This window comes from Salmo salar, chromosome ssa15 (assembly GCF_905237065.1).
Source record: "Salmo salar chromosome ssa15, Ssal_v3.1, whole genome shotgun sequence".
Taxonomy (NCBI): Eukaryota; Metazoa; Chordata; class Actinopteri; order Salmoniformes; family Salmonidae; genus Salmo; species Salmo salar.
In genome coordinates, this window is record NC_059456.1 from 83,190,812 (window position 1) to 83,217,323 (window position 26,512).

The 26,512-nt window shown below is 40.9% G+C and overlaps 1 protein-coding gene across 4 annotated transcripts in view; it reads right to left on the minus strand.

Annotated features, from left to right (window-relative positions):
* The window catches only part of vdr0 (vitamin D receptor), a 79,514-nt gene that overhangs the window by 24,414 nt on the left and 28,588 nt on the right, over nucleotides 1-26,512 (minus strand). For 3 of the 4 annotated variants that reach the window (XM_014146371.2, XM_014146374.2, XM_014146372.2), the window contains one exon: nucleotides 3,272-3,419. In XM_014146371.2, the coding sequence (XP_014001846.1) occupies nucleotides 3,272-3,417 (146 nt within the window). In that variant the 5' untranslated portion in view covers nucleotides 3,418-3,419. 4 annotated transcript variants of the gene reach the window in all.

The window sequence follows — 26,512 nt, forward strand, 5'->3', positions numbered from 1 at the left end:
CGTTCCACAGGTGCATGTTCATTAATTGTTTATAGTTAATTGAACAAGCATGGGAAACCGTGTTTAAACCCTTTACAATGAAGATCTGTGAAGTTATTTGGATTTTTACGAATTATCTTTGAAAGACAGGGTCCTGAAAAAGGGACGTTTCTTTTTTTGCTGAGTTTACATCGGTTACATTATATGAAGCTGCATCAAGTAGCCTAGACTGAGTTATGATATGGCCGACCCTTTGATGTGGTGCTTTCTGCACTGCAATAGTACTTCTATCACTATGAACCCTATAGGTATACCCTATAGGGGCTAGAAGTCGACCGATTAATCGGCATGGACGATTTCAAGTTTTCATAACAATCGGTATTTTTTAACGTCGATTATGGCCAATTACATTGCAATCCACGAGGAGACTGCGTGGCAGGTTGACCACCTGTTACACGAGTGCAGCAAGGAGCCAAGGTAAGTTGCTAGCTAGCATTAAACTTATCTTATAAAAAAACTATTAAATCTTAACATAATCACTAGTTAACTACACATGGCTGATGATATTACTCGTTTAACCTGATATGGATAGGGGGCAGTATTTTCATGGCCGGATGAAAAAAACTTACCCGATTTAAACTGGTTACTACTCTTGCCCAGAAACGAGAATATGCATATTATTAGTAGATTTGGATAGAAAACACTTACGTTTCTAAAACTGTTTGAATGGTGTCTGTGAGTATAACAGAACTCATATGGCAGGCAAAAACCTGAGAAAAAGTCAACCAGGAGGTGTAGGATCTGAGAAATGTAGTTCTTTCTAGTCCCTTTCAAAACTACAGTATTTGTGCTGTTACGTTGGACTTTCTAAGGCTTCCATTGGCTGTCTAAAGTATAATGCTGTTTTTGGATATAAATATGAACTTTATCGAACAAAACATACATGTATTGATTAACTTAATGTCCTAGAAGTGTCATTTGATGAAGATAAAAGGTTAGTGCTTCATTTAGCTGTGTTTTGGGTTTTATTGACATATATGCTTGCTTAGAAAATGGCTGTGTGGTTATTTTGGTCTATGTACTCTCCTAACATAATCTAATGTTTTGCTTTCGCTGTAAAGCCTTTTTGAAATCGAACAACGTGGTTGGATTCAGGAGAGGTTTATCTTTCAAATGGTGTAAAATAGTCGTATGTTTGAAAAATTTTAAATTTTGGATTTTTGAGGTTTTTGTATTTCGCGCCATGCGATCCCATTGGCTGTTGGCTAGGGGTTGTTCCGCTAGTGGAACGCCTAGATGTAAGAGGTTAAATTAACTAGCTTGTCCTGCGTGCATATAATCAATGCAGTGCTTGTGAATTTATCATTGAATCACAGCCTACTTTGCCAAACGGGTGATGATTTAACAATAGCGCATTCGCGTCAGGGTATATGCAGCAGTTTGGGCCGCCTGGCTCATTGCAACTGTGTGAAGAACATTTCTTCCTAACAAAGACAGTAAATCATTTGCCAGAATTTTACATAATTCTGACATAACATTGCACAACCAATGTAACAGCAATATTTAGACTTAGGCTTGCCACCCGTTCGATAAAATATGCAACGGTTCCGTATTTCACTGAAAGAATAAACGTTTTGTTCTCAAAATGATAGGTCATTAATATGGTCAAATCCGGAAACTAAGGCTCGTATTGCTGTGTTTATTATATTATAATTAAGTCTATGATTTGATATAGAAGTCTGACTGAGCGGTGGTAGGCAGCAGCAGGCTCGTAAGCATTCACTCAAAACAGCACTTTCCTGCGTTTGCCAGCAGCTCTTCGCAATGCTTGAAGCACAGCGCTGTTTATGACTTCAAGCCCATCAACTCCCGAGATTAGGCTGGCAATACTACAGTGCCTATAAAAACATTCAATAGCCAAAAGGTATATGAAATACAAAATGGTATAGAGAGAAATATTCCTATAATAACTACAAATTGGGAATATTGAAGACTCATGTTAAAAAAAACATCAGCTTTCATATGTTCTCATGTTCGAAGCAAGGAATTTAAAAGTTAGCTTTTTTTTTTACATGACACATTGCACTTCTACTTTCTTCTCCAACACTGTGTTTTTGCATTTTTAAACCAAATTGAACATGTTTCATTATTTATTTGAGACTTAATTTATTTTATTTCTGTATTATATTAAAATAAAAGTGTTCATTCAGTATTGTTGTCATTATTACAAATATATTGTAAAAAATAAATACAAAATAAATGAAAATATTGACCGATTAATCGGTAGCGGCTTTTTTTTGGTCCTCCAATAAATCGGTATCGGCGTCGAGAAACCATCATCGGTCGACCTCTAATAGGGGCAGCAGGTATACCCTATAGGGGCGGCAGGTAGCCTAGTGTTTAGAGCGCTGGGCCAGTAACCGAAAGGTTGCAAGATCGAATCCCCGAGCTGACAAGGTAAAAATCTGTCGTTCTCCCCCTGAACAAGGCAGTTAACCCACTAGGCCGTCATTGTAAATAAGAATATGTTCTTAACTGACTTGCCTAGTTAAATAAAAGGTTAAATAAAAATAAATATAAAACCTACAACCCTACAGTTTTTTTTTTTAGATGTTTCTTGATTTTCTTCATGGTTTCAAGAAATCAAAGTTAAAGAATCGAACGGAAACCGCTCAGCTTTGAACTCAGCAGCGAACTGGTCGTCTATGACATACTTGATTTTACTTCTAAAGATATACAGTGGCGTTGGACTCGCTGATTACGTGCACTTGTTTCTATGATCGACTAAACTAGTTTACTGTGAACAAGTTTATAACAAGGCTGTGGTTTCTGACATCGTGTGCTGTAAAATAACAGCCACAAACGACCGATCTTGGCCACATTAATAAAGTTACAACCTCTCGGCCTATTCCTTGTCATTAAACAAAAATACATTCTCCCGTTCCTGCTCAAAAGACCAGCTTGTTCTAGCTTTAAAAAGATTCCAGATAATAAGCTTCCATATGGACAGCACTTTAGTTTGGCTTGGATCAGAGGCTGTCAGATAATTTCAATATTGCCTACATTGCTTTTATTCCCGGACAGTGTGGTATGTCCTCCGCTGTGTGGGAAGTATTGAGCCATAATAAGCCCTGGAGCCCCACAGGCTACTCCACTACATTGTGTTCATTAGGGCAAGCAAGCGGAAATAAAAGACAACCCTGGATAACCCTTTCTGTTCCAAGTCAAACTGGACCCTCCAGCAAACCCATCCCATGCATAGTGTACCGGTCCTGTCCTGGTCAGTACCCACCTGAAGAAGCCTTTGCAGCCCTCACAGGTCATGGCGTTGAAGTGGAAGCCTGTGGCCTTGTCGCCACAGACGCCACAGATGCGCGGCGCGTTGCGGTCAAACTCATCAGGCCCCACCACAGACGTGCTCACAGCCATGGTCTCCATCACTGCAATGAGAGAGGAGAGAGTGTGTTTGGTAAGCAGTGGTCTGGTGCAGTCCATCCTTCCCATGTGTGTGAGCAAGGCTGTATCAGACAGGTTGCATGTGTTGCAACTCAAATTATAGAGACAGGTGTTGGGGAAATCATCATAAGCCACAAGACAAGAAACAGCCCAATGATTGTTCCTGTTATTGGCTCTGTAGTGAGTTAACGCCATTTGTCCCTGTCAATGAAAATAACTGAAGTAATGCACACCAGAGGTAACACACCCAAACCCCTTTTCAATCTCACTCTGCCTAATTTCCTTTGACAGCCAAAAGATCCTCTGGCATTGTATGGAGAGAGAAGAGCAGAGAGACATTATATTCTAGTAGCGGTGTTACATATAGGAATTAGGGACCTCCCAGGAAGATGAAGCAGATCTAACACGGAACAGGAAGCTGGACCAAAGAAAAGAGAACCGGGAAGAGGTTATGATTGACGGGGTGTGAGAAAGTGTCAACAGTCAGTCACATGGCCAGACAGGGTTTAGCCTGCCTGTAGGGCAGGGTTCCCCAACTGGCTGCCCAGGCTCAATTTGGCCTGTGGGTGATTTTAGACAAAAACACCAGCAAATGAGCTCCAAGTGGTTTTACATTTTCATAATTTGTTCCAATGTATTCCCACGCATAATTAGAGATGTGATTGTATATAAATGTAAGAAAGATTTGAAATAATGTTTTAGTAAAATTTTATAGCATTTATTATTTGTAATCATGTTCTGACCGCTGACCATCCGCTCAAGAAATAAAAAAAATGTGGCTGAATGTAGTTGATGATCCCTGCAGTAGAGGATGGAGCAAGAAACTGGGAACAGGTCCAGGAAGGTAGCGTAGCGGTTAAGAGCGTTGGGCCAGTAACAAAAAGGTCGCTGGTTCGAATCCCAAGCCGACTAGGTGAAAAAAAAACACTGTCGATATGCACTAGAGCAAGGCACGTAACCCTAATTGCTACTGTAAATCGCTCTGGATAAGAGCATCTGATAAATAACTCAAAAGGAAAAAGTAAAACCAGGGACAAAAAAACCATGGAATAAATCCAGTCACCCGGATTAGCAGGGCAGGGTGATACGACCTAAAAATCACCTCAATTCTTTTCTAAATTAAGAGTGATTCACAACATACATCTTGTTTATTAACTGTTGTCTAAATAAATGTTAATGTACTATTAAAAGGTAAAATACACAGCATTTCAAACAAGTCACCAATAATCAAATTAATTCTGGGCTTGTGACGTTATACCTAGGCTAAATATAGGCCCAAGCCTTCCACAACCATGAGACCCAGTAATAATTATATTATTTTAACATGTCATTTTTTTTCAATATTCACTGATCTGGTTTTTAAGAGTCTATAAAAATGCTATTTTTGTTACAAATTTAACCAGAACCATGCGTAACTTCTTAGAATAAGCATGAGGCTATATAAAATGAACACGGGTATTACACTGAACAAAAATATAAAACGCAACATTTAACAATTTCAAAGACTTTACTGAGTTACAGTTCAGATAAGGAAATCAGTCAATTTAAATGAAGTCATTAGGCCCTAATCAATGGATGTCACATGACTGGGAATACAGATATGCATGTCAGTCACAGATACCTTAAAACACCTTCGTATAGAGTTAATCAAGTTGTTGATTGTGGCCTGTGGAATGTTGTCCCACTCTTCTTCAACGGCTGTGCGAAGTTGGTGGATATTGGCCGGAACTAGAACACGCTGTTGTACACGTCGATCCAGAGCATCCCAAACATGCTCAAAGAGTGACTTGTCTGGTGAGTATGCAGGCCATGGATGAACTGGGACATGTTCAGCTTCCAGGAATTGTGTACAGATCCTTGTGACATGGGGCCATGCTCAAACATGAGATGATGGCGGCAGATTAATGGCACAACAATGGGCCTCAGGATCTCGTGTTTGTTGTCCGTAGCTTATGCCTGCCCATACCATATCCCCACCATGGGGCACTCTGTTCACAACATTGACATCAGCAAAACCCTCACCCATACACCACCGTATGCCCAGTACAGTTGAAACGGGAATCATCCGTGAAGAACACACCTCTACAGCAGGCCAGTGGCCATCAAAGGTGAGCATTTGCCTACTGACGTAGAATACGACGCCGAACTGCTGTCAGGTCAAGACCCTGGTGAGGATGACGAGCACGCAGACGTTTTTTTTAACAGTTTGTACAGTAACTCTTCAGGTTGTGCAAACCCACCATTTCATTAGCTGTCCGGGTGGCTGGCCTCAGACGATCCCGCAGGTGAAGAAGCCGGATGTGGAGGTCCTGGGCTGGCGTGGTTACAGTGCGGTTGTGAGGCCGGTTGAACGTACTGCCAAATTCTCTAAAACAACATTGGAGGCGGCTTATGGTAGCCAAATTAACATTAAATTATGTGGCAACCGCTCTAGTAGATTACTGCAGTCAGCATGGCAATTGCACGCTCCCTCAACTTGAGACATTTGTGGCATTGTGTTATGTGACTAAACTGAACATTTTAGTGGCCTTCTATTGTCCCCAGCACAAGTTGCACCTGTGTAATGATCAGCTGCTTGGTATGCCACACCTGTCAGGTGGATGGATTATCTTGGCAACGTAGAAATGCTCACTAACAGGGATGTAAACAAATCTGTGCACAATATTTTTGAGAAATACGCTTTTTTTTGTGGAAAATGTCTGGGATCTTTTATTTCAGCTAAGTATATAAACAACCTCTCAAGCACAAGACCACCTGCTAGTGAGTAGCCAGCTAATCTTTATATTTCAAGTTTAGCCAACTTAGAATTGTTATGAACACACCCTTCGGTCCATCCCTAACTGTTTGAGCAGCATGTTAGCTTGTCAACTTTGTTCAGATGTTAAAATCAAGTGGCCTACCTTATTCCTCAGAATGACAATGAGTTGCCAATTCCTTATAATTGTGATTATTGTTGCACATTTATAAAACACAGACTAGACAGCTAGTACAACAGTCTTCAGCTATAAAGCTGCTAACAGCAAGAGGTACCACAATGATGCACCCGACAAACTGAGCGTTTATTTTCCAGAATCAGTGCTCATTGATAGTCTCATTTTAGTAGTGTCTGCTCTGCTCACAATTTGAAGAGTTGAGACATAAAAAGGTTATCGATAGAAAAGGTTAACTTCTCTATTACAGTAAAATAATGTCTCAAAACGTTTGTGTCCATATGACCGATTCTGTTGGACCAAACCTCAAATGCAAAAAGTTGAAACAGCTCGTCAGAGAGGAAGAAGTGATCGCTCATCTTTGTTGTTTTGAGTGGCAGGGGCTTGGTTTGTGTGTAAACCATAGAGGGGAAGAAGCAAAGTGAGAGGTTTCACTCTCGCTATAATCTGTCCAAAATAAAGTCAATGCGTTTCTATGGGCTTATTTTGGGCCTAAGCTTGTTGCCTGCCTTCCCGCCTTTGGGACAACGACTCCCATTGTTAAGGCAGAGACATAAGCATCTCGTCATGATATACTAATCTCTGGTGTAAATGGGAAGGTATACAGAGCACAGAAAGAGCATAGGAGACGAGACCAAAAAGACAACACGAGAACAAGTGCACAAAAGCTCATAAAAACATTTAAAAAAAATATTACAGGCATTAGGAATATCACACAAAAATAGAATTAATTTGATATAGGTCGCCCAACCATACTGATTAGGCAGTTCCATCAAAATGCCAAACACCAATAACCCCCTTATACATAGAAAACAAGGACATGACATTTCTCAATACGCAGTACTAGCACATTCTGAACCATAAGACGGAAAAACAGCAATAATAAAATTCTTATTTAGCAAGTAATGACCCATGTGTAACAGGGGTGTGTGTACATATGCATGGGCATTCAATGCAGACACAGGATGTTGATTGATAAACATGGGCAACACACTATCAAATCAGCCCAACCACAGACCATAACATAATTCATCGTTGTACTAGAGAAATCAAGGTTTAGCCAAGATGTGAATAACTGAACAGCTGTCATCTGTTTCTCTGCTGACAAAGGCACTGGTTGGTTTGAGCATTTTGTTCTTTCGTCCACGGCTCACCACAGGGCCAGAACAGAAAAACAAGTTGTTTTTCTTTAGCTGGAAGCTGAAAACATAATGCAGACTGGCGAAGCGAGTCCCTCTCTATTCCTGGAAGCAATCATTAGGTTGTTGGTCTGACTGGCAAAGAATTGCATAGAGACAGAGGTGCCTAATATAAAGCCAGGCTGCCCCAATGGTAAACTATTCCAGCGTTGCCACTATCTCATATGAGACTGGCAAGAGGTCCTCCATCTTTTTAATCCTCATGGTTATAAAGATGTCAGTCAGGCCTAATCCTTCGATTAGGCTTTCTGTGCATATGAATAAGCTTTCTGTGCATATGAAAAATTGGGATCTTTATTTCAGCTCATGAAACATTACATGTTGCATTTATATTTTTGTTCAGTGTATTATCAGTCCAGGGAAGTAGGCCTAAAGTCTATTAGAGTTAATGTTAATTATCAACCCAAGCCCCTACACCCTAGCCTATCAGAGGGCAAGATGGAACGATTACCATATTTCTTACACCTGCCAAATCCACTCAGATCTCCACAAGTGCATAGGGAGTAGGGCTTAGGGGTCGATTTAGGATTGGGCCAGGGCTTCCCCATCATTGTGCCAATCATTGAAACACAGGCTTTTAAAGCCCCATCACTCCCCAAACACAGAGCTGAATGAAAACTAGGACTAACTTTCCTAATAGTGCTGGGTCAATGTATGTGCACTTTCAACATCTGCTGTATTTTTGTTAGCTTGGCTGGTAGCTTGGTTTAATTGTCATTTTGACATGGATAGTGGCGGTTGTCCCATAAAACAATTCTCTGCGCTCTCCACAACATGGGGATAATCCCTTTCTTTCGAAACATGATCCACCAGCCAACAGTGCTGTTTAATGAATAGAGCAAGAAGACAAATCTCAGTCAGGTCAATGCCATTTAGTCCTTGAGCAGATGCTCAACAAGACCCAGTAAACATCCAACTATAAACACATGTGGTGCAGCAATGTATGCTATTTCACTGGATGGGGGCTCTTATGTAAACAAATGGAACAAGTGCAATAAAGCAACAATATTAGGCTAATTTCATCTAATTTATGCAGGCCAGGAGACAAAACATGGATCCTCCACCCTGCTTTGACTGCATGTCTTCTGGTCTCTTGACACACACCATCCACTAACAAGTAGTACAGTGCCAGTCTTCTCTTTGTGAGTTCTTGCCATCACAAATCTGATGTTCCACAACAGACCTCTGACAGTGAACGACCGCCTGCCTGGAGTCTCACACTGAGAAGATAATGAAAAGAAAGGTCAGGGCTCCAGACTAACTTACTCAGTTGGTGGCACCAGCCCATTAAATTAGTAATCACCTTAAAAATGCATTCAGCGCGATTTTTTGTTGTTGAAAATTCGACTACTGAGATGGTATGATAGATTTTTCAAACCAAATATGTCCAACCTAAAACGAGTGATTTTAATACATTTTTGGTTGACAATTAGGTTATTCTTGATATATTCTCCTGTCAAAATAGCACTCCAGAATTGAGATTTTATTTTTGCTCAATAGAGATCCATTTGCACTCGCTAACAGGCTAATTCATTTGGGGATAACTGAAGACCTGAGGAAGTGGAAACACATTAGCTAGATTGGCAACTTTAAATAGTGTTGATAGTTAGCTGTGTAGTTGATTCATCTAGCAGTAGTATCCTAAAAACATTTGCACGCTCTACAGCTCAAAGACATGCCAGAAACATTGGTTTTTAAAACTGTCAATCGCACAATATTGAGTTGAGAAAAGACACTCCTCTCTCCAACTAACAGCATATTTTATTACTTATTTTTTTTAAACAGTTTTTCCCACAATTGCATTTTGAAGAATGCATTTCTTTCCTCAAAATGCATTGCGCAGGGGAGGGAGAGGGAATGTGAGTAGCTCTCTCATCACAGTAGGAACAGTCAGAGGCAGGGCAGGCACTTTCATGGCAAAAATCAATGCACTTTAATTTAGGTGTACGGTTTGACCAAATTATGGTTTTAGACGACAAATGCTTGACATTAATGGTTGTCCGGGACAAGTAAAAAAAGACAAGAACATAGATTTAAGTTGTCCGAATGGCTACACCTTCATGTCCAAAACAGACACGAAGCGCCAGAAAATGTAGCCAAACTTTAATGAGACTTTTTAATGATATAAATATAGGCTAGACGCCAGTCATGTTTGACAAATATAATGAAGGATAATTTACATTAAACGTCTAAAAGACTTAATTCTGTCGACATACTTGAGGCACGGTTCGTTCAGATCAAATGGTCACAAGACCGGAGAGTGAAGGACAGCACCTCTTGTGCACCACACGTCACCCACATGGAATCTGAGCAGAGGCAAATCAGCATTTTGAAACTTTAACCATAAACGTAATTGTTTAAAATCAACGTTTTATGTCATTTTATGATGCATGTCTTACCCTGTTTCAAAGAAGCCTAGCCAAAATATAACTATAGACATGTTGAGGACATTTAAAAAAAAAAAAAATTATAAACACTTCATATGTCATTGAAACCAGCATTTCTCTCATGTTCTATAGGTTTTCAAATCAATGTTACTTAACTGTCCAGCAGCCAAAGGCACAATCGTAGTCATATTAGTAACCCATGCCAGTTGATGCATCTTTAGATCTCCCCTCTAACAGATATTTATCTTCATCACATGAAACCGCCCACACGTGTGGTGAGCTTTTACGAACTGTCAATATTTTACGCTAAATGGTCTGACCTGTTGCATCAGCCTCATTGCTTTACAATATTTTGATGTGGAGTGGTTGTATGATTTTTGGATCTGTCATCCCAGAACTGTCCCAGTGTGTTTTGGTCTTAGCCATTTTTTTGTAATCGTCCCAGGTACGCCCTTAATTTCAAGCCCTGGAAGGAATTATTTTATCAAGACAAATAGTATTTGGTTGTAAATTGTAATGTTGCAATATTTTAAATTGGAGGTCGACCGATTATGCTTTTTCAACGCCGATACCGATACTTGGAGGACCAAAAAAGGCCGATACTTTTATTTATTTGTAATAATGACAATTACAACTAGAGGTCGACCGATTAATCGGAAAGGCCGATTAATTAGGGCCGATTTCAGGTTTTCATAACAATCGGAAATCGGTATTTTTGGACAACGATTTTTTTCCTTTTTTTTAAAGACCTTTATTTAACTAGGCAAGTCAGTTAAGAACACATTCTTATTTTCAATGACGGCCTAGGAACGGTGGGTTAACTGCCTTGTTCAGGGACAGAACGACAGATTTTTACCTTGTCAGCTCAGGGATTCAATCTTGCAACCTTACAGTTAACTAGTCCAACGCTCTAACCACCTGCTTTACATTGCACTACACGAGGAGCCTGTCTGTTACGTGAATGCAGTAAGAAGCCAAGGTAAGTCGCTAGCTAGCATTAAACTTATCTTATAAAAAACAAATCAAGCAATCATAAATCACTAGTTAACTGCACATGGTTGATGATATTACTAGTTTATCTAGCCTGTCCTGCGTTGCATATAATCGCTTAGGTACACGTTGCTCCAACCATAAACATCAATGCCTTTCTTAAAATCAATACACAAGTATATATTTTTAAACCTGCATATTTAGTTAATATTGCCTGCTAACATGCATTTCTTTTAACTAGGGAGAATGTGTCACTTCTCTTGCAAACAGAGTCAGGGTATATGCAGCAGTTTGGGCCGCCTGGCTCGTTGCGAACTAATTAGCCAGAATTTTACGCAATTATGACATAACATTGAAGGTTGTGCAATGTAACAGGAATATTTAGACTTGGGGATGCCACCCGTTAGATAAAATACGGAACGGTTCCGTATTTCACTGACAGGAAAAACTTTTTGTTTTCGAGATAACAGTTTCCGGATTCGACCATATTAATGACCTAAGGCTCGTATTTCTGTGTGTTTATTATATTATAATTAACCTGTTAGGGCTAGGGGGCAGTATTGACACGGCTGGATAAAAAAACATACCCGATTTAATCTGGTTACCACTCCTACCCAGTAACTAGAATATGCATATACTTATTACATATGGATAGAAAACACCCTAAATTTTCTAAAACTGTTTGAATGGTGTCTGTGAGTATAACAGAACTCATTTGGCAGGCAAAACCCTGAGACATTTTCTGACAGGAAGTGGATACCTGATGTGTTGTATTACCTTTAAACCTATCCCATTGAAAAACACAGGGGCTGAGGAATATTTTGGCACTTCCTATTGCTTCCACTAGATGTCACCAGCCTTTACAAAGTGTTTTGAGTCTTCTGGAGGGAGATCTGACCGAACAAGAGCCACGGAACGATGATGGCCCATTAGACACCTGGCGCGCGAGTTCATGTTGGGTACCCTCGTTCCAATACGTTATAAAAGAGTATGCATTCGTCCACCTTGAATATTATTCATGTTCTGGTTAAAAAAGGCCCTAATGATTTATGCTATACAACGTTTGACATGTTTGAACGAACGTAAATATATTTTTTCCCCTCGTTCATGACGAGAAGTCCGGCTGGCTTAGATCATGTGCTAACAAGACGGAGATTTTTGGACATAAATGATGAGCTTTTTTGAACAAAACTACATTCGTTATGGACCTGTGATACCTGGAAGTGACATCTGATGAAGAGAATCAAAGGTAATGGATTATTTACATAGTATTTTCGATTTTAGATCTCCCCAACATGACGTCTAGTCTGTATCGCAACGCGTATTTTTCTGGGCGCAGTGCTCAGATTATTGCAAAGTGTGATTTCCCAGTAAGGTTATTTTTAAATCTGGCAAGTTGATTGCGTTCAAGAGATGTAAATCTATAATTCTTTAAATGACAATATAATATTTTACCAATGTTTTCTAATTTTAATTATTTAATTTGTGACGCTGACTTGACTGCCGGTTATTGGAGGGAAACGATTTCCTCAACATCAATGCCATAGTAAAACGCTGTTTTTGGATATAAATATGAACTTGATAGAACTAAAAATGCATGCATTGTCTAACACAATGTCCTAGGAGTGTCATCTGATGGAGATTGTAAAAGGTTAGTGCATCATTTTAGCTGGTTTTATGGTTTTGGTGACCCTGTCTTTGAATTGACAAAACATTACACACAACTCTTGTAAATGTACTGTCCTAACATACTCTAAATTTATGCTTTAGCCGTAAAACCTTTTTGAAATCGTAAAACGTGGTTAGATTAAGGAGATGTTTATCTTTTAAATGGTGTAAAATAGTTGTATTTTTGAAAAATTTGAATTTTGACATTTATTTGGATTCAAATTTGCCGCTCTTGAAATGCACCTGCTGTTGATGGAGTGCACCACGGGTGGCACGCTAGCGTCCCACCTAGCCCATAGAGGTTAAGTCTATGATTTGATAGAGCAGTCTGACTGAGCGGTGGTAGGCACCAGCAGGCTCGTAAGCATTCATTCAAAACAGCACTTTCCGCACTTCAAGCCTATCAACTCCCAAGCCGGGTACGCGCTAATAGAGTTTCAAACGTCACTCGCTCTGAGACTTGGAGTAGTTGTTCCCCTTGCTCTGCATGGGTAATGCTGCTTCGAGGGTGGCTGTTGTCGATGTGTTCCTGGTTCGAGCCCAGGTAGGAGCGAAGAGAGGGACGGAAGCTATACTGTTACACTGGCAATACTAAAGTGCCTATAAGAACATCCAATAGTCAAAGGTATATGAAATACAAATCGTAGAGAGAGAAATAGTCCTATAATTCATATAATAACTACAACCTAAAACGTCTTACCTGGGAATATTGAAGACTCATGTTAAAAGGAACCACCAGCTTTCATATGTTCTCAGCAAGGAACTTAAACGTTAGCTTTTTTTACATGGCACATATTGCACTTTTACTTTCTTCTCCAACACTTTGTTTTTGCATTATTTAATCCAGTTTGAACACGTTTCATTATTTATTTGAGGCTAAATTGATTTTATTGATGTATTATATTAAGTTAAAATAAGTGTTCATTCAGTATTGTTGTAATTGTCATTATTACAAGTCAAATTAAAAAATAAATTATATATTTTTGTAAAAACAACCACATTTTTTATTTCTTTTTTCTTTTCTTTTCTTCTCGGCTGATTAAAATCGGTATCAGCGTTTTTGGTCGTCCAATAATCGGTATCAGCGTTGAAAAATCATAATCGGTCGACCTCTAATTACAACAATACTGAATGAACACTTATTTTAACTTAATATAATACATCAATAAAGTGCAATGGAGTGCAATGTAAGGCAGGTGGTTAGAGCGTTGGACTAGTAACTGGAAGGTTGCAAAAACGAATCCCCCCTGAACAAGGCAGTTAACCCCTATTCCTAGGCCGTCATTGAAAATAAGAATGTGTTCTTAATCTGACTTGCCTAGTTAAATAAAGGTGTAAAAAAATAAATAATAATTACACACATATAAAAATTAATTCGGCAAATCGGTGGCCAACAAAACCGATTACCGATTGTTATGAAAGCTTGAAATTGGCCCTAATTAAATCGGCCATTCCGATTAATCGGCCGACCTCTAATTTTAAAGGTTTCCAAGGGTGGCCAACCATCCTCCAGGAGAGCCTTAAATGGGAAATGTTGTATTTTGAGAGGCTCATTTAGCATATTCAAGCCTAATAGGCAGAGTATAGCCTACATTTGACTGGTTCTATGGAAAAAGGATAGCAAAGCATTGTATTTGTAAAGTGGTTCCTTGCATAATACAATGCAGCAAGAATGGTTTTAAGACTTCAGCTTTCGGACAAGTGAAATAAATAAATATATCTTTCCTACTTGTCCAAAAGAACAAGTGGCAAAAAAAAGTTCACTTCAAGCCTTGGTTTTGAGTGAGGTGACCATTGAATTTGACACCTGCACTGATGCGACCAATTAAACACTTTACTTGCGCAGCCATGTCATAGGGGCGCAAAATGCGACTAAATGGTCGCAGCCTAGAGCCCTGGGCTAGGTTGAATGTTACGTTGCTGTGCAATAGTTTGCTACTCAGGGACGTAACTATTAAATCAGGATGATTAACCAGTCACTACACGTTGTTCCTATTGTCGCTCCAGACCTGACCTGAGAAACAACCAACCTCAGTGCAGCTACAGGACATCACACAAGAGGGAAGAAAGCGCTGATGTTATCTAACTGGACACTCGCTCATAGAGCAAACGACCCAGAAACCATTAAGTTGGGGGCCATAGGAAAGGGGCCATGTGAGAGTCGCATTTAGTCACAGACATAAAACCCAACGACGGGACGAAGCCTACCCCAGGCCTTCCCAAAAAAATTCACACAATGTTCAGATTGGCTAACGCGGCTACCGCGCCCCCCCCATGGACACATTGCTCTGATTGGCCAGTGAAACCACACCCTAAGTTACACGCAAAAAAAAAACAAAGACCAGGTCACAGCACCATTGCGTGCTGCCTCACTTGTTGTGCATGTTATTACAGCAACAATCATAGGGGCAGAATTGAGCTAAAGGGCCAAAAAAAGCAGGTGGGCGGCCTCCTATTCTTAGTGAGTTGAGGGCAGACAAGGAGCAGGCGAGGGTAAGACCAGGGTGAGATGCACAAACGTGACACGCCAAAAAAAACACATGGTGGCATACGGGCCAAGTCATCAATCCTGTGCACTTCTGCAGCAGAGACATGGCTGTTTAACGATGGGCACAGTAAGCAGGGTTCAACACATGCCCAGCTGTAGAGTCGTGGCCAAAAGTTTTGAGAATGGCACAAATATTAATTTTCACAAAGTCTGCTGCCTCAGTTTGTATGACGGCAATTTGCATATACTCCAGAATGTTATGGAGTGATCAGATGTATTGCAATTAATTTCAAAGTCCCTCTTTGCCATGCAAATGAACTGAATCCCAAAAAAGCATTTCCACTGCATTTCAGCCCTGCCACAAAAGGACCAGCTGACATCATGTCAGTGATTCTCTCATTAACACAGGTGTGAGTGTTGACGAGGACAAGGCTGGAGATCACTCTGTCATGCTGATTGAGTTCGAATAACAGACTGGAAGGTGTAAGTGCATCTGCACACACAGTGAGGCCAAGACTTTTGGACGTTGGCCTGGTGTCAAGAAGGGCAGCAAAGAGCCACTTCTCTCCAGGAAAAACATCAGGGACAGACTGATATTCTGCAAAAGGTACAGGGATTGGACTGCTGAGGACTGGGGTAAAGTCATTTTCTCTGATGAATTCCCTTTCCGATTGTTTGGGGCATCCGGAAAAAAAGCTTGTCCGGAGAAGACAAGGTGAGCGTTACCGTCAGTCCTGTGTTATGCCAACAGTAAAGCATCCTGAGACCATTCATGTGTGGGGTTGCTTCTCATCCAAGGGAGTGGGCTCACTCACAATTTTGCGTAAGAACACAGCCATGAATAACAAATGGTACCAAAACATCCTCTGAGAGCAACTTCTCCCAACCATCCAGGAACAGTTGGGTGACGAACAATGCCTTTTGCAGCATGATGGAGCACCTTGCCATGAGGCAAAAGTGATAACTAAGTGGCTCGGGGAACAAAACATCGATATTTTGGGTCCATGGCCAGGAAACTCCCCAGACCTTAATCCCATTGAGAACTTGGGGTCAATCCTCAAGAGGCGGGTGGACAAACAAAAACCCACAAATTCTGACAAACTCCAAGCATTGATTATGCAAGAATGGGCTGCCATCAGTCAGGATGTGGCCCAGAAGTTAATTGATAGCATGCCAGGGCTGATTGCAGAGGTCTTGAAAAAAGGGTCAACACTGCAAATATTGACTCTTTGCATCAACTTCATGTAATTGTCAATAAAGGCCATTAACACTTATGAAATGCTTGTAATTATACTTCAGTATGCCATAGTAACATCTGACAAAAATATCTAAAGACACTGAAGCAGCAAACTTTGTGGAAATTAATATTTGTGTCATTCTCAAAACTTTTGTCCATGACTGTACAAACGGATAATATGCTAATGAAATCACCAGGCTTCCCTAAGCATCCCTGGATATGGGCATCCGAAACTGGATAACTAATATTATTCTCTTGCTCATCAAAGCAATAGAATAAAATAAACAAATAACATTATCCCTGTCCCCAGGTCCACACTGCTGCAGCGACTCTGAACTTTGGACCTTGTTTTCGGCATTGGCTGGAAATGAATAGGCCGCCGTGTTGTTGGCAGGCTGACAAAAGTGAAGGGAGAGAGAAAAAAAAACAACTTGTGGTTTGGAGTGGTATGGGGGGCCCCAAATCCCTTCGGCAAGGCCTCGTAGGGATGAATAACAGGAACATAAACTTGCATTGCAGCATAACTGAGCTGAGCAGTGCTGAGCTTTACGATGCCGACTGTCCACACACCTCTCTCGCAACCATGGTGGAATGTATATCTGAATTCTACTAGCTATGTATTATTAGTAACTAAGCCAACTTTCTCTTTGATCAATCTTTTATTTACTTCAACAGTAAGAGACTGTCATTACATTAATAGATACATTTAAGAGCAAACTAAAAAGAGAACTGTAGTGCTTATGGTCTCCGAAACTGGACAGGATGAAGTATGGTATCTCTGACTGGGGTCAAGGTGTGTCATCTTGTGACCACACAAAATCTAAACCTCTCACCCCGTCCCTTCTCAAAAATATGCTTTCAGCCCATCCTCCATTTGCCTTGACTTAATCAAGAGAGGGCTGTAGTTCAAAGTTCAGAGGCGCAACTGTCAGAGGATGCACACAGACAGAAACACAAATCAGATTACCACAGCAAAGAAATCCCTCTCTGTGGGAATGATTGCCTGAACTCTGATATCCCTGATAAGTGCATAAAGCAGTTAACAAAAACAGACTGGCTTGTAACCTTTGGGATGTAAACTAGTGTGAGACACGTCCAACGGTGTAGCCTATCGGGCTGAGAGGTTATCACAGTACGTGATGAGCTGGAGGGAGATGAACTTCCTTATAGAGCAGCAAGCCATTTGTTACTCCTAGTAAGACTGATATGTCAGCCATCTTACTCAGGCAGCTTTGACTGACAATTAGAGAGAATGGAGGGCAGACCGATAAGGTAAAAGGAGAGATGACTTGTATGTTCCCCACAGGGCAGTAATAACATACATGGTCAAAGGTTTAGATGTGGCAAATCCTCCTACCTTGCGGAAACAACTAGTCAAATAACTGCACGAGAGCACAAGCATGTACTACAGCCCTGTGTAATGCAAAGAAAAGTAGTGTACTTTTAAACAGCTGGGAAACAGGATATTGTTAATGTGTAAAATAACAAGCAAAAACCAAATAAGGCAAATGACTAGAGCCCGACCGAAATGTGATTTTTGGGTCAGATACTGATTTTAGGGAGGCAAAAATCCCCAATTACATCTGCCGATAGTGTGGAAAGAAAAAAATACTTTAAAATATTTAAAAAAAATTGTGCTCCAAAGGAGTCGCAGATATTTTAAATTATGTTTTCTTAACATTACAAGTACATTGCTTAAAGAACATTTTGTGGTTTACATGATAACCACCAAAAAGCTACTTTATCCTCTATAAATATGAAAGTAAATACAAAACACTTCTTCAGTTTACCTTCTTAGACATCTTTAAGTTGTACCTATCTATGGGAGTAGATAAGAATGTAGAAGTGTTTGTGCTGAAGAACCACAGGCACACTAATAAACAAGGGCTGAATTAATTGAACTTGGTCTCAAAATAAACCTGAAACTGCACTTTTCATAAGATCAAACTATGCAGTAAAATCCTGTAACATGCAGTTCATAATGCCACCACTTTGCATTGAGTACATTTACTAGTGCTTTAAAACAGTCAAAGGTCATGTAAATAAACACTTTACGGCAACCTCGCAATGAGAGCTTGTTCAGAGATACTTTCGAGAGATGGGAAACTCCATTGTATTAACAGCCATTGTGTATGTTTCCCATGCATCGTCAATGAAACGCGCAGTGCATTCTGGGACAAGGAGAGCTTGCCATGACTGTATGGGAGTCAATTGGGAACTAGCTGAAAAACAAACAAAAAAACATTAGCATAAATTGTTAACAAGAAGTACAACATTACAAATATTTTTCAGAGATGTGAGTTAATTAACTTGTTCTCTAATATCGCAGAGTTTTGGAATTGTGATATTACGTACTTGAGGAAAATACAGGTTTCTTGACTCACCCTGACTGAGAAGCAATTGCCTGGTGAATAGCTCTGCAACCACGCAACACAGCATGACAACGTGAACGCGACTGATCGAAAGTGCTGTGAGGCGTTATACGTTCCTCCATTCATTGCCCAATGGAATTCCTATCTCCTCTTTTCTCTCTCTCTGGCTTGTTATCACAATGTACTGTGTTATGACAAGCTGTTCATTACAAAAAATTATTCTTACTGAAACCATAAATTACACTGTTATTCAATACAAAATGTACTGGCTATCTATTTCAACTGCAAATGGCATGCACTGATGACTGAAAACGTTAATGCAGTAAAACGCTTGCCTGCCGCACTGGTTTTAATTTAGTCTTAATTTAGCTAGCTAGCTAACATTCTCATCACTAATGATGCAAATGGGCTGAATGATTTATCTGCACCATCTAAATAATGCCATTAACATAACAGGCCCAGATGGTAACAGTGTTATTATTGTATGAAGGATGAGTCAGCGTTGATTGACTTGGGCACCAGTCTAGTGTTTGCACATAAGTAGCACAGATTGCAAGCTAGCCTGGCTAACTACCTTGCTGGCTAGATAGTGCCTAACTAACTTGCTGGTTAGCTAGTCAGCTAATGTTAACCAAGTGAGCATGTGATGACAGGGCTACTTGTTTGGTAAAGTGTACTTTTGATTATAACCACCATGCACCACCGTCAAACCACCATGCCCACTTAGTCACGTTGGGACTTACGGGCTGAATGATGATGTTCAATGAGCAGCAAACGAGCACATTTGTTCATTCTATGTATATACAATTTGTGCTTTATCGGCGGAAAAAAGACTTGTACAAATATTTCGGTGAAAGGCTAATAATCAGCCAATCGATTTATCTGTTGGGCTCTACAAATGACAGCATTTCTGAACTCCTCATTTAGAGCAGAACTAAGAAAGTAGCCAATTTTGTTAAGAAAGGAATTTCAAAAACACCTGAAAGAGATTTACCAAAACAGCAAAATACAAGGGACTAGTATATTCATATTTTGCTGTTTTTGCAAATCTCTTTGACTTTTGTTTTTGTTAACATATGTTAAGACTGTTAATAAACAAAATAGCTGCGCATGATCAATATAGGCCTGTTGTAATAAAGTGATCCTCCTATGGGGAACAATGCCCCTCTGCTGGAAAGCCACGTGGGGTCTCTTCAAGTCAGATTTCAACACCAGTGTGACAACTCAGCAATGGAATTCTGTCAATTACAGAATTGCAGTATAGAACCAAAGCGTCAATGAAACGCCCAGCAGACAGCTGCAGTGCATGAAAAATTAACTGAACTGACACACTTATAGCTAATGTGGGGCAGCAAAGTCCGACTAGGCTAGATTTTACTATGGCCACCATCTCTTTTCCCTGAAGAATCACATTAAAACTTGCCCATTAAAACCCAAGAGGCTAGGTACTCACATTCAAGTATTAGATGGGCTCACTAAGCATTCACCGAGTGGAGCTGTCAATGAGTGCTCAGTGCTCACCGTGTGGTCTTTTTCTGTCGACAGCTTGTGTTCACACATTCATTGGCCCGGGCATTGAACACAGGCTAATTTAATAGTCCAATGCACAAAGATAAGCTCCCAAAGAAACTGCTCGAAAAGTGTTCACCTCCTAAAATAAAAGCTAGAATACCTTACATACAGTGGGCACCATTAGGCAGAAGCTACAAGCAATTCTTAAATGACTATAAACATAGAATTGATAAGTCAGACTTCGTCAAACTAGGTAAAACACAGGAGCACTGACCTGAGTGACTCAGAGAGGGGTCTGTGGATCCATTTCCTCTGAATTAGAAAATACAGTTCCAGACAAAATCCCCAAGGTCTGCGAGAAAACGAGTATTCTCCTCTCTCCTCTGCCTAACACTCCTTTAGGTGGCTCTCTTATTCTTTCAACCCCTCAGGTGCAGTAATGTCTCTCTTTGTACCGGTTCGGTAGTGATGCAAAAGAGGCGAGTGGTGCTAGCTAATGTTTAACATAGTCATGGGGTCAGCAGTGCAAACTCCAGGACTGGCGTGGGCAAAGGAGAGAGGTCCACCAACATATGAGATGTGGCCCACAAATGTGCTCATAACATAGGGAGACGCAGTACAAATGTTCTCATAACATCCTGACATGCAATTCCATTAATCAAAATAAAAAGGACCATGAGCAAGGAAAGGCTAGGTAGTGAAACCGCAACAGTTAACAGACCAGCCTTTAAAACAAGAGTATGTACTTGACATTCACTTAAGTGGGGACATAATTACATAAACACAGTAAGTAGGATGTGTGGACAGATCAAAGTTAGCATTATATTAACATAATGCAGCGTAACGGTATTATGGTGCTCCGATAGTTACAGTGAGGTTGCTTTTAAACCAATATTTGGCAAAGTAAAACTTACATTCTAGCTGAATAAGCCCCTTTGATTTAGATTTTTTCTATGGTATTGGCTATAAGCTGGAACAGCCCACATGACATTGGAATGTTGTAGGTTAGCAGAACCATGTTCTGAAATGTCTGAAGAGTTTAGCTCTGCTTGTCGTGTGCACTGAGCCACCGACCAGTATGTTTTTACATCACCTGACCAATGGGAGTAAGGCCTACATAAAAAAAGTTTGGATTTTATTACAGTACTGCATTACAAAAACAAACAGGTGATGGAAAGTGTAGGGGAGTGCACTTAACCTCAAGACAAGACATGGCAGATGAGCCCTTGAGAAGAGAATCATCCGGCTACGCATCTCTATTAAACATACTGGTAGCGACATATGACCTTCGGAAACGCCACATTGTCTGTACAGCACTGAGACCTCAAGTTTGTGAGGGGGTTGAGGAAACTATACATTAAGTTCTCCTCAGCTAATAGGGGCGGACTCAAGAACATTGAGATTTCATCAACTTGGTTCAGAAGGGGAACAGATTAAGATCTGAGCTTTGTCCACTGCCAAATCTTCATGTTAGGCAAAAAAAGGTGCCAAGCGTAACATATTAGCCTGTTGAACAAAAAGGTGCCTAATATGGCAGTAATAGCCCTACAGGCAACATGAGGAGATTTATGATTAGGAACACATTCATCTTCACTTCAGCCACTCAAAATAAACTCATTTAAGAAAATCCCTTCATTTTAGATCTGTAGATTGTTGAACAATTACTAAATTGGTTGAGAGTTAGGGTAAGCGTACCTATTAACCCTTGTGTGGTGTTCATGTTTTTGTTATTCACCCAATGTTCACAGGCCTGACAGACCCACAACATTGGGTTTAAAAAAAAATACAGCCATAACAATTTACGTAAAAATACTTAACTTTAGATGACTTCAATTACAAGCAAGACAGACAGCATACAATGGTTAATATTTGCCATTTACCTCTGCTAGATAACATTTATCAATAAAAGCGCTATTTGAAAAAACATTGGTGGAATAAATCATGTTATCATGAACAAATATAAATTAAACAAGGTTTATCACTATTGATGTTTACTGCTTTGAAATGAACAAATTGGAAGGACAAACTGTACATACAGTATTTTATGGAAATGATTTTAAAAAGTCCCATTGATCACAAATTAAGGCCGGGCTACACACCACGAGGGACAGAATTTTACTGTGTCTTCCTGTCCTTCTTGGGTCCAAACACACGTCACAGCGCTTCTTCTTGTTACTACCGGCAGCAATCTAGAATAATGAACACTTAGTTCAGGAATTTTACTCTCTCTCACACACACACACACACACACACACACACACACACACACCAGGGTAGGAGAGTCAGACACACACGCAACATCACTCACACTTCCTTCCAGTATTGGAGATGTTGGTTTTGTGGGTCGGGCAGATGGGTCACCAGCACCCTCCTCACGATGGCTGCAGAAGCTGTGGTCCTTGGGATATGTTGCCTCCTCTGGATTTGAGGTCTTACCAATGCCTTGCCCAGCTTCTCGAGAAAGAGACGTTTCCTTCGGAGCTTCCCTCTGTTCCAATCTGGGTTCAACGCCTTCCAGATGACAAACGTGTTGTATGCCGAGATGTTGAAGAATATCACAGGTGGCCAGTGCAGGGTGTTCCTTCTTTTGCAGCTGTAGCCAGTCACCAGCTTGTCTAAATTGTCCACCGCTCCTTTTGTGGCATTGTAAACCATTATGATTTCTGTTTTTTGATGTTCCTGGCCACAGATTCCCATCACTATGCAGAGTACTCACGAGTACCACATTCTGCCTTTCTTTGGCACGTAGGACACTAGGGACGTGTCGACCGTGAACACAAACTTAGAGGAATTGATAAGCCTGTTCCGTGTATTTAACAGCTGAGGTGGGAGCTCTAGCTTGTTTTTTCGTACTCTTCCTACCATCATCAGCTTCTTCTTGAGGAGCTCCTGTCCCAACTTGTGCTAAGTAAAAAAGTTATTGCATGTGATGTTGTGGCCACGGAGTCCCTGTGTCACATCCAGGACAACTTGCATTCTTTGGTTCTTCTCAGGGGCTCCTCCATCTGGCTTCCCCGTATACAGTTGCAAGTTCCACGCATATGATGAAGCAGCATCACAGGCAGCCCAGATCTTGATTCCATATTTTGCGGGTTTAGACAGAATGTACTGCCTGAAGGGGCAGCGGCTCCTAAATGGCATAAGCTGCTCATCAACTGTAACGTTGGGCCCAGGGTTATTAAAAAGGGGAAGGCGGTCCACCCACTTGTCCCACACTGACCTGATTGCAGCTAGCTGGTCTCTCTGCCGCCGAGCTGGTGTGTCGGTTATCGAAGCGGATAATCCTGGAAATAAATGTGGAAGTTTTCCAGAGACATTATTAAACAGAAACGTTCTCTGCCAGTTTCTGCATCCCACAAGAATTACGTGGATTCCCCACTGGATTTGAAGACACCAGCAAGGATAAGAACCCCAAAGTATGCATGTAAATGAGTTGGGCCCATCTCCGTCCATCCATCGCTCTCCAAAAACACACCTTCCCTCCAAATTAGTGCAGTCCAGAATCATTTTTGGGATGGTGTCTGGGATGAACAGTTCAAAAGAAGACTTTATGTCCTGCACATGTGTAACCGCCATCCGTGTTGGCCCTGGTTGTATCCTTATCACATTGGTAGCCATGCGGGGTGGCTCATTCCTTCAGCAAGAAGACCATTCAATTTAACAATTTTTTGACATCCATATTTCTCCTCCTGCAGGCTGTTGATGAGCTGGTTACTGTCGAGCTGGTCCTGGGGCTGGCTGCTGACGGGCTGGTCCTGGGGCTGGCTCAGAGTCAATCTCATCCTCTTCCAACTCACTGTCAGACTCCAAAGTGACAGAGACATGATCCTCATATTTAGAAAATTCTTAATCTTCCAAAGTGGAAGATGCTCCTTCCACACTAGCTTCTCTCTGCAAAAAAATGTTTTCTAAGGCAGAGATTATTTTTGCCATACTGATTGTGGTAAGGAGCCACACATGCTAAGCTATTTATTTGTTGTCCCTCCCTCAATGTGCACCTGGCTGGGGTAGAGCAGGAATGTACTGCATTTTTTACAATGTATCAAAATAATGTATTGTAATAACATTGTGCAGGTTCCCGCAAGACATTGTGTAGTTTCACACACTAGAAAGGGTAAAGAGTTTGAGAAAAGCGGGAGACAGCACCAAAAACCTGCCTATGTTGAAACAGCAGGCACAGGAAGGAGGAAGACCGTGAAGGCAAACCTTTGTTTAATTTTTACTTGTTTTCACCTACACAAAACACACATTTTTATTACCCTCAGATGCATTGGACCTGAACACCACATATGTAATATAAATGTGTAGGGAGGTAAACAGTGTGCTCTCAATGAAAATGTGTTATTTTGCATGTTCGTCACAGAAAATGAGCCAAGGCCAATGTGTCTCAGATTGAAAAAATAATTAATTGTATCATTTTTCTTTTAGTAATAACTGGATATAGGTCCCACAGACCCAAACACCACACCTATGGGATGGTCTGCAGAATGCATTTTAGATTTGGAGACTAGAGAGTCATGGAATCAGAAGTTGAAGTGCAGAGGTTTGAATATGCATCAGACTGACTACAAATGCATAAGAGACCAAGAAATTCAGTGATTGAGCGGAGAGGTGGTGAGACAAAAAGCATTCCTTTGGAACAAAAATAAAAATTGGAACATATGCTTCAAAAAAACTGTTTTGATCACATCAACTGAAAAATGTTCCGGGTTGCTGCAGAACAGTACACACATACAATGACTCGGTGACCAAGTTAGCCAAACCATGGATATATGGTAGCATTTGCACAAAACTGAAAGCGCGAACCACCGTATTTAACCACGACAAAGTGACTGGGAACGTGGGCGTGTACAGACCAGACCAGCTGTGACCCCCATAAGGCAATCAAAAAGGCAAAACAGTAGTGGAGTTGTAATTCATCGGCTCAGATACGAAAAGTATGTGACAGACTCCATACAATCACGGATTAAAATGGAAAAGCAAGCCAAGTTGCGGACGCCGACGCCTCGTTACCAGACAAGCTTAACATCTTTGCCCGCTTCAAAAGAATAAAAAGGCCACTGCTCACGAAAACTGTGAGCTCTCGTTCTCCGTGGCCAATGCGAGTAAGACATTAAAAGTGCAATAACCCTTGCATGGCTGCCAGCCCAGACAGCATCCCAAGCCGCATCCTCAGAGCAGGTGCAGACCAGTTGGCTGGAGTGTTTAGACATATTCAATGTCTCCCTATCCCAGTCTGCTGTCCCCACTTGCTTCAAGATGCCCACCATTATTCCTGTACCCAAGAAAGCAAAGGTAGGGGCCTCCAGAGTGGCGCAGCTGTCTCAGGCACCGCATTGCAGTGCTTAACCTGTTAGGGCTAGGGGGCAGTATTGACACAGCCGGATAAAAAACGTACCCGATTTAATCTGGTTACTACTCCTGCCCAGTAACTAGAATGTGCATATAATTATTGGCTTTGGATAGAAAACACCCTAAAGTTTCTAAAACTGTTTGAATGGTGTCTGTGAGTATAACAGAACTCCTATGGCAGGCCAAAACCTGAGAAGATTCCATGCAGGAAGTGGCCTGTCTGAGAAGTTGTGTTTCATCTGGGCTCTTTTTATTGAAGACTGAGGATCTTTGCTCTAACGTGACACTTCCTACGGCTCCCATAGGCTCTCAGAGCCCGGGAAAAAGCTGAACGATATCGAGGCAGCCTCTGGCTGAAAGACATTATCGCTTTTGGCAAGTGGCCGCTCAGAGTACTATGGGCTTAGGCGCGTGCCCGAGTCGACCGAATGCTTTATTTTCATTCGTCCGTTTACCTAAACGCAGATTCCCGGTTGGAATATTATCGCTTTTTTATGAGAAAAATGGCATAAAATTGATTTTAAACAGCGGTTGACATGCTTCGAAGTACGGTAATGGAATATTTAGAAATTTTTGTCACGAATTGCGCCATGCTCGTCACCCTTATTTACCCTTTCGGATAGTGTCTTGAACGCACGAACAAAACGCCGCTGTTTGGATATAACTATGGATTATTTTGAACCAAACCAACATTTGTTATTGAAATAGAAGTCCTGGGAGTGCATTCTGACAAAGACAGCAAAGGTAATAACATTTTTCTTATAGTAAATCTGACTTTGAGTGCTAAACCTGCTGGGTGTCTAAATAGCTAGCCCTGTGATGCCGGGCTATCTACTGAGAATATTGCAAAATGTGCTTTCACCGAAAAGCTATTTTAAAATCGGACATATCGAGTGCATAGAGGAGTTCTGTATCTATAATTCTTCAAATAATTGTTATGCT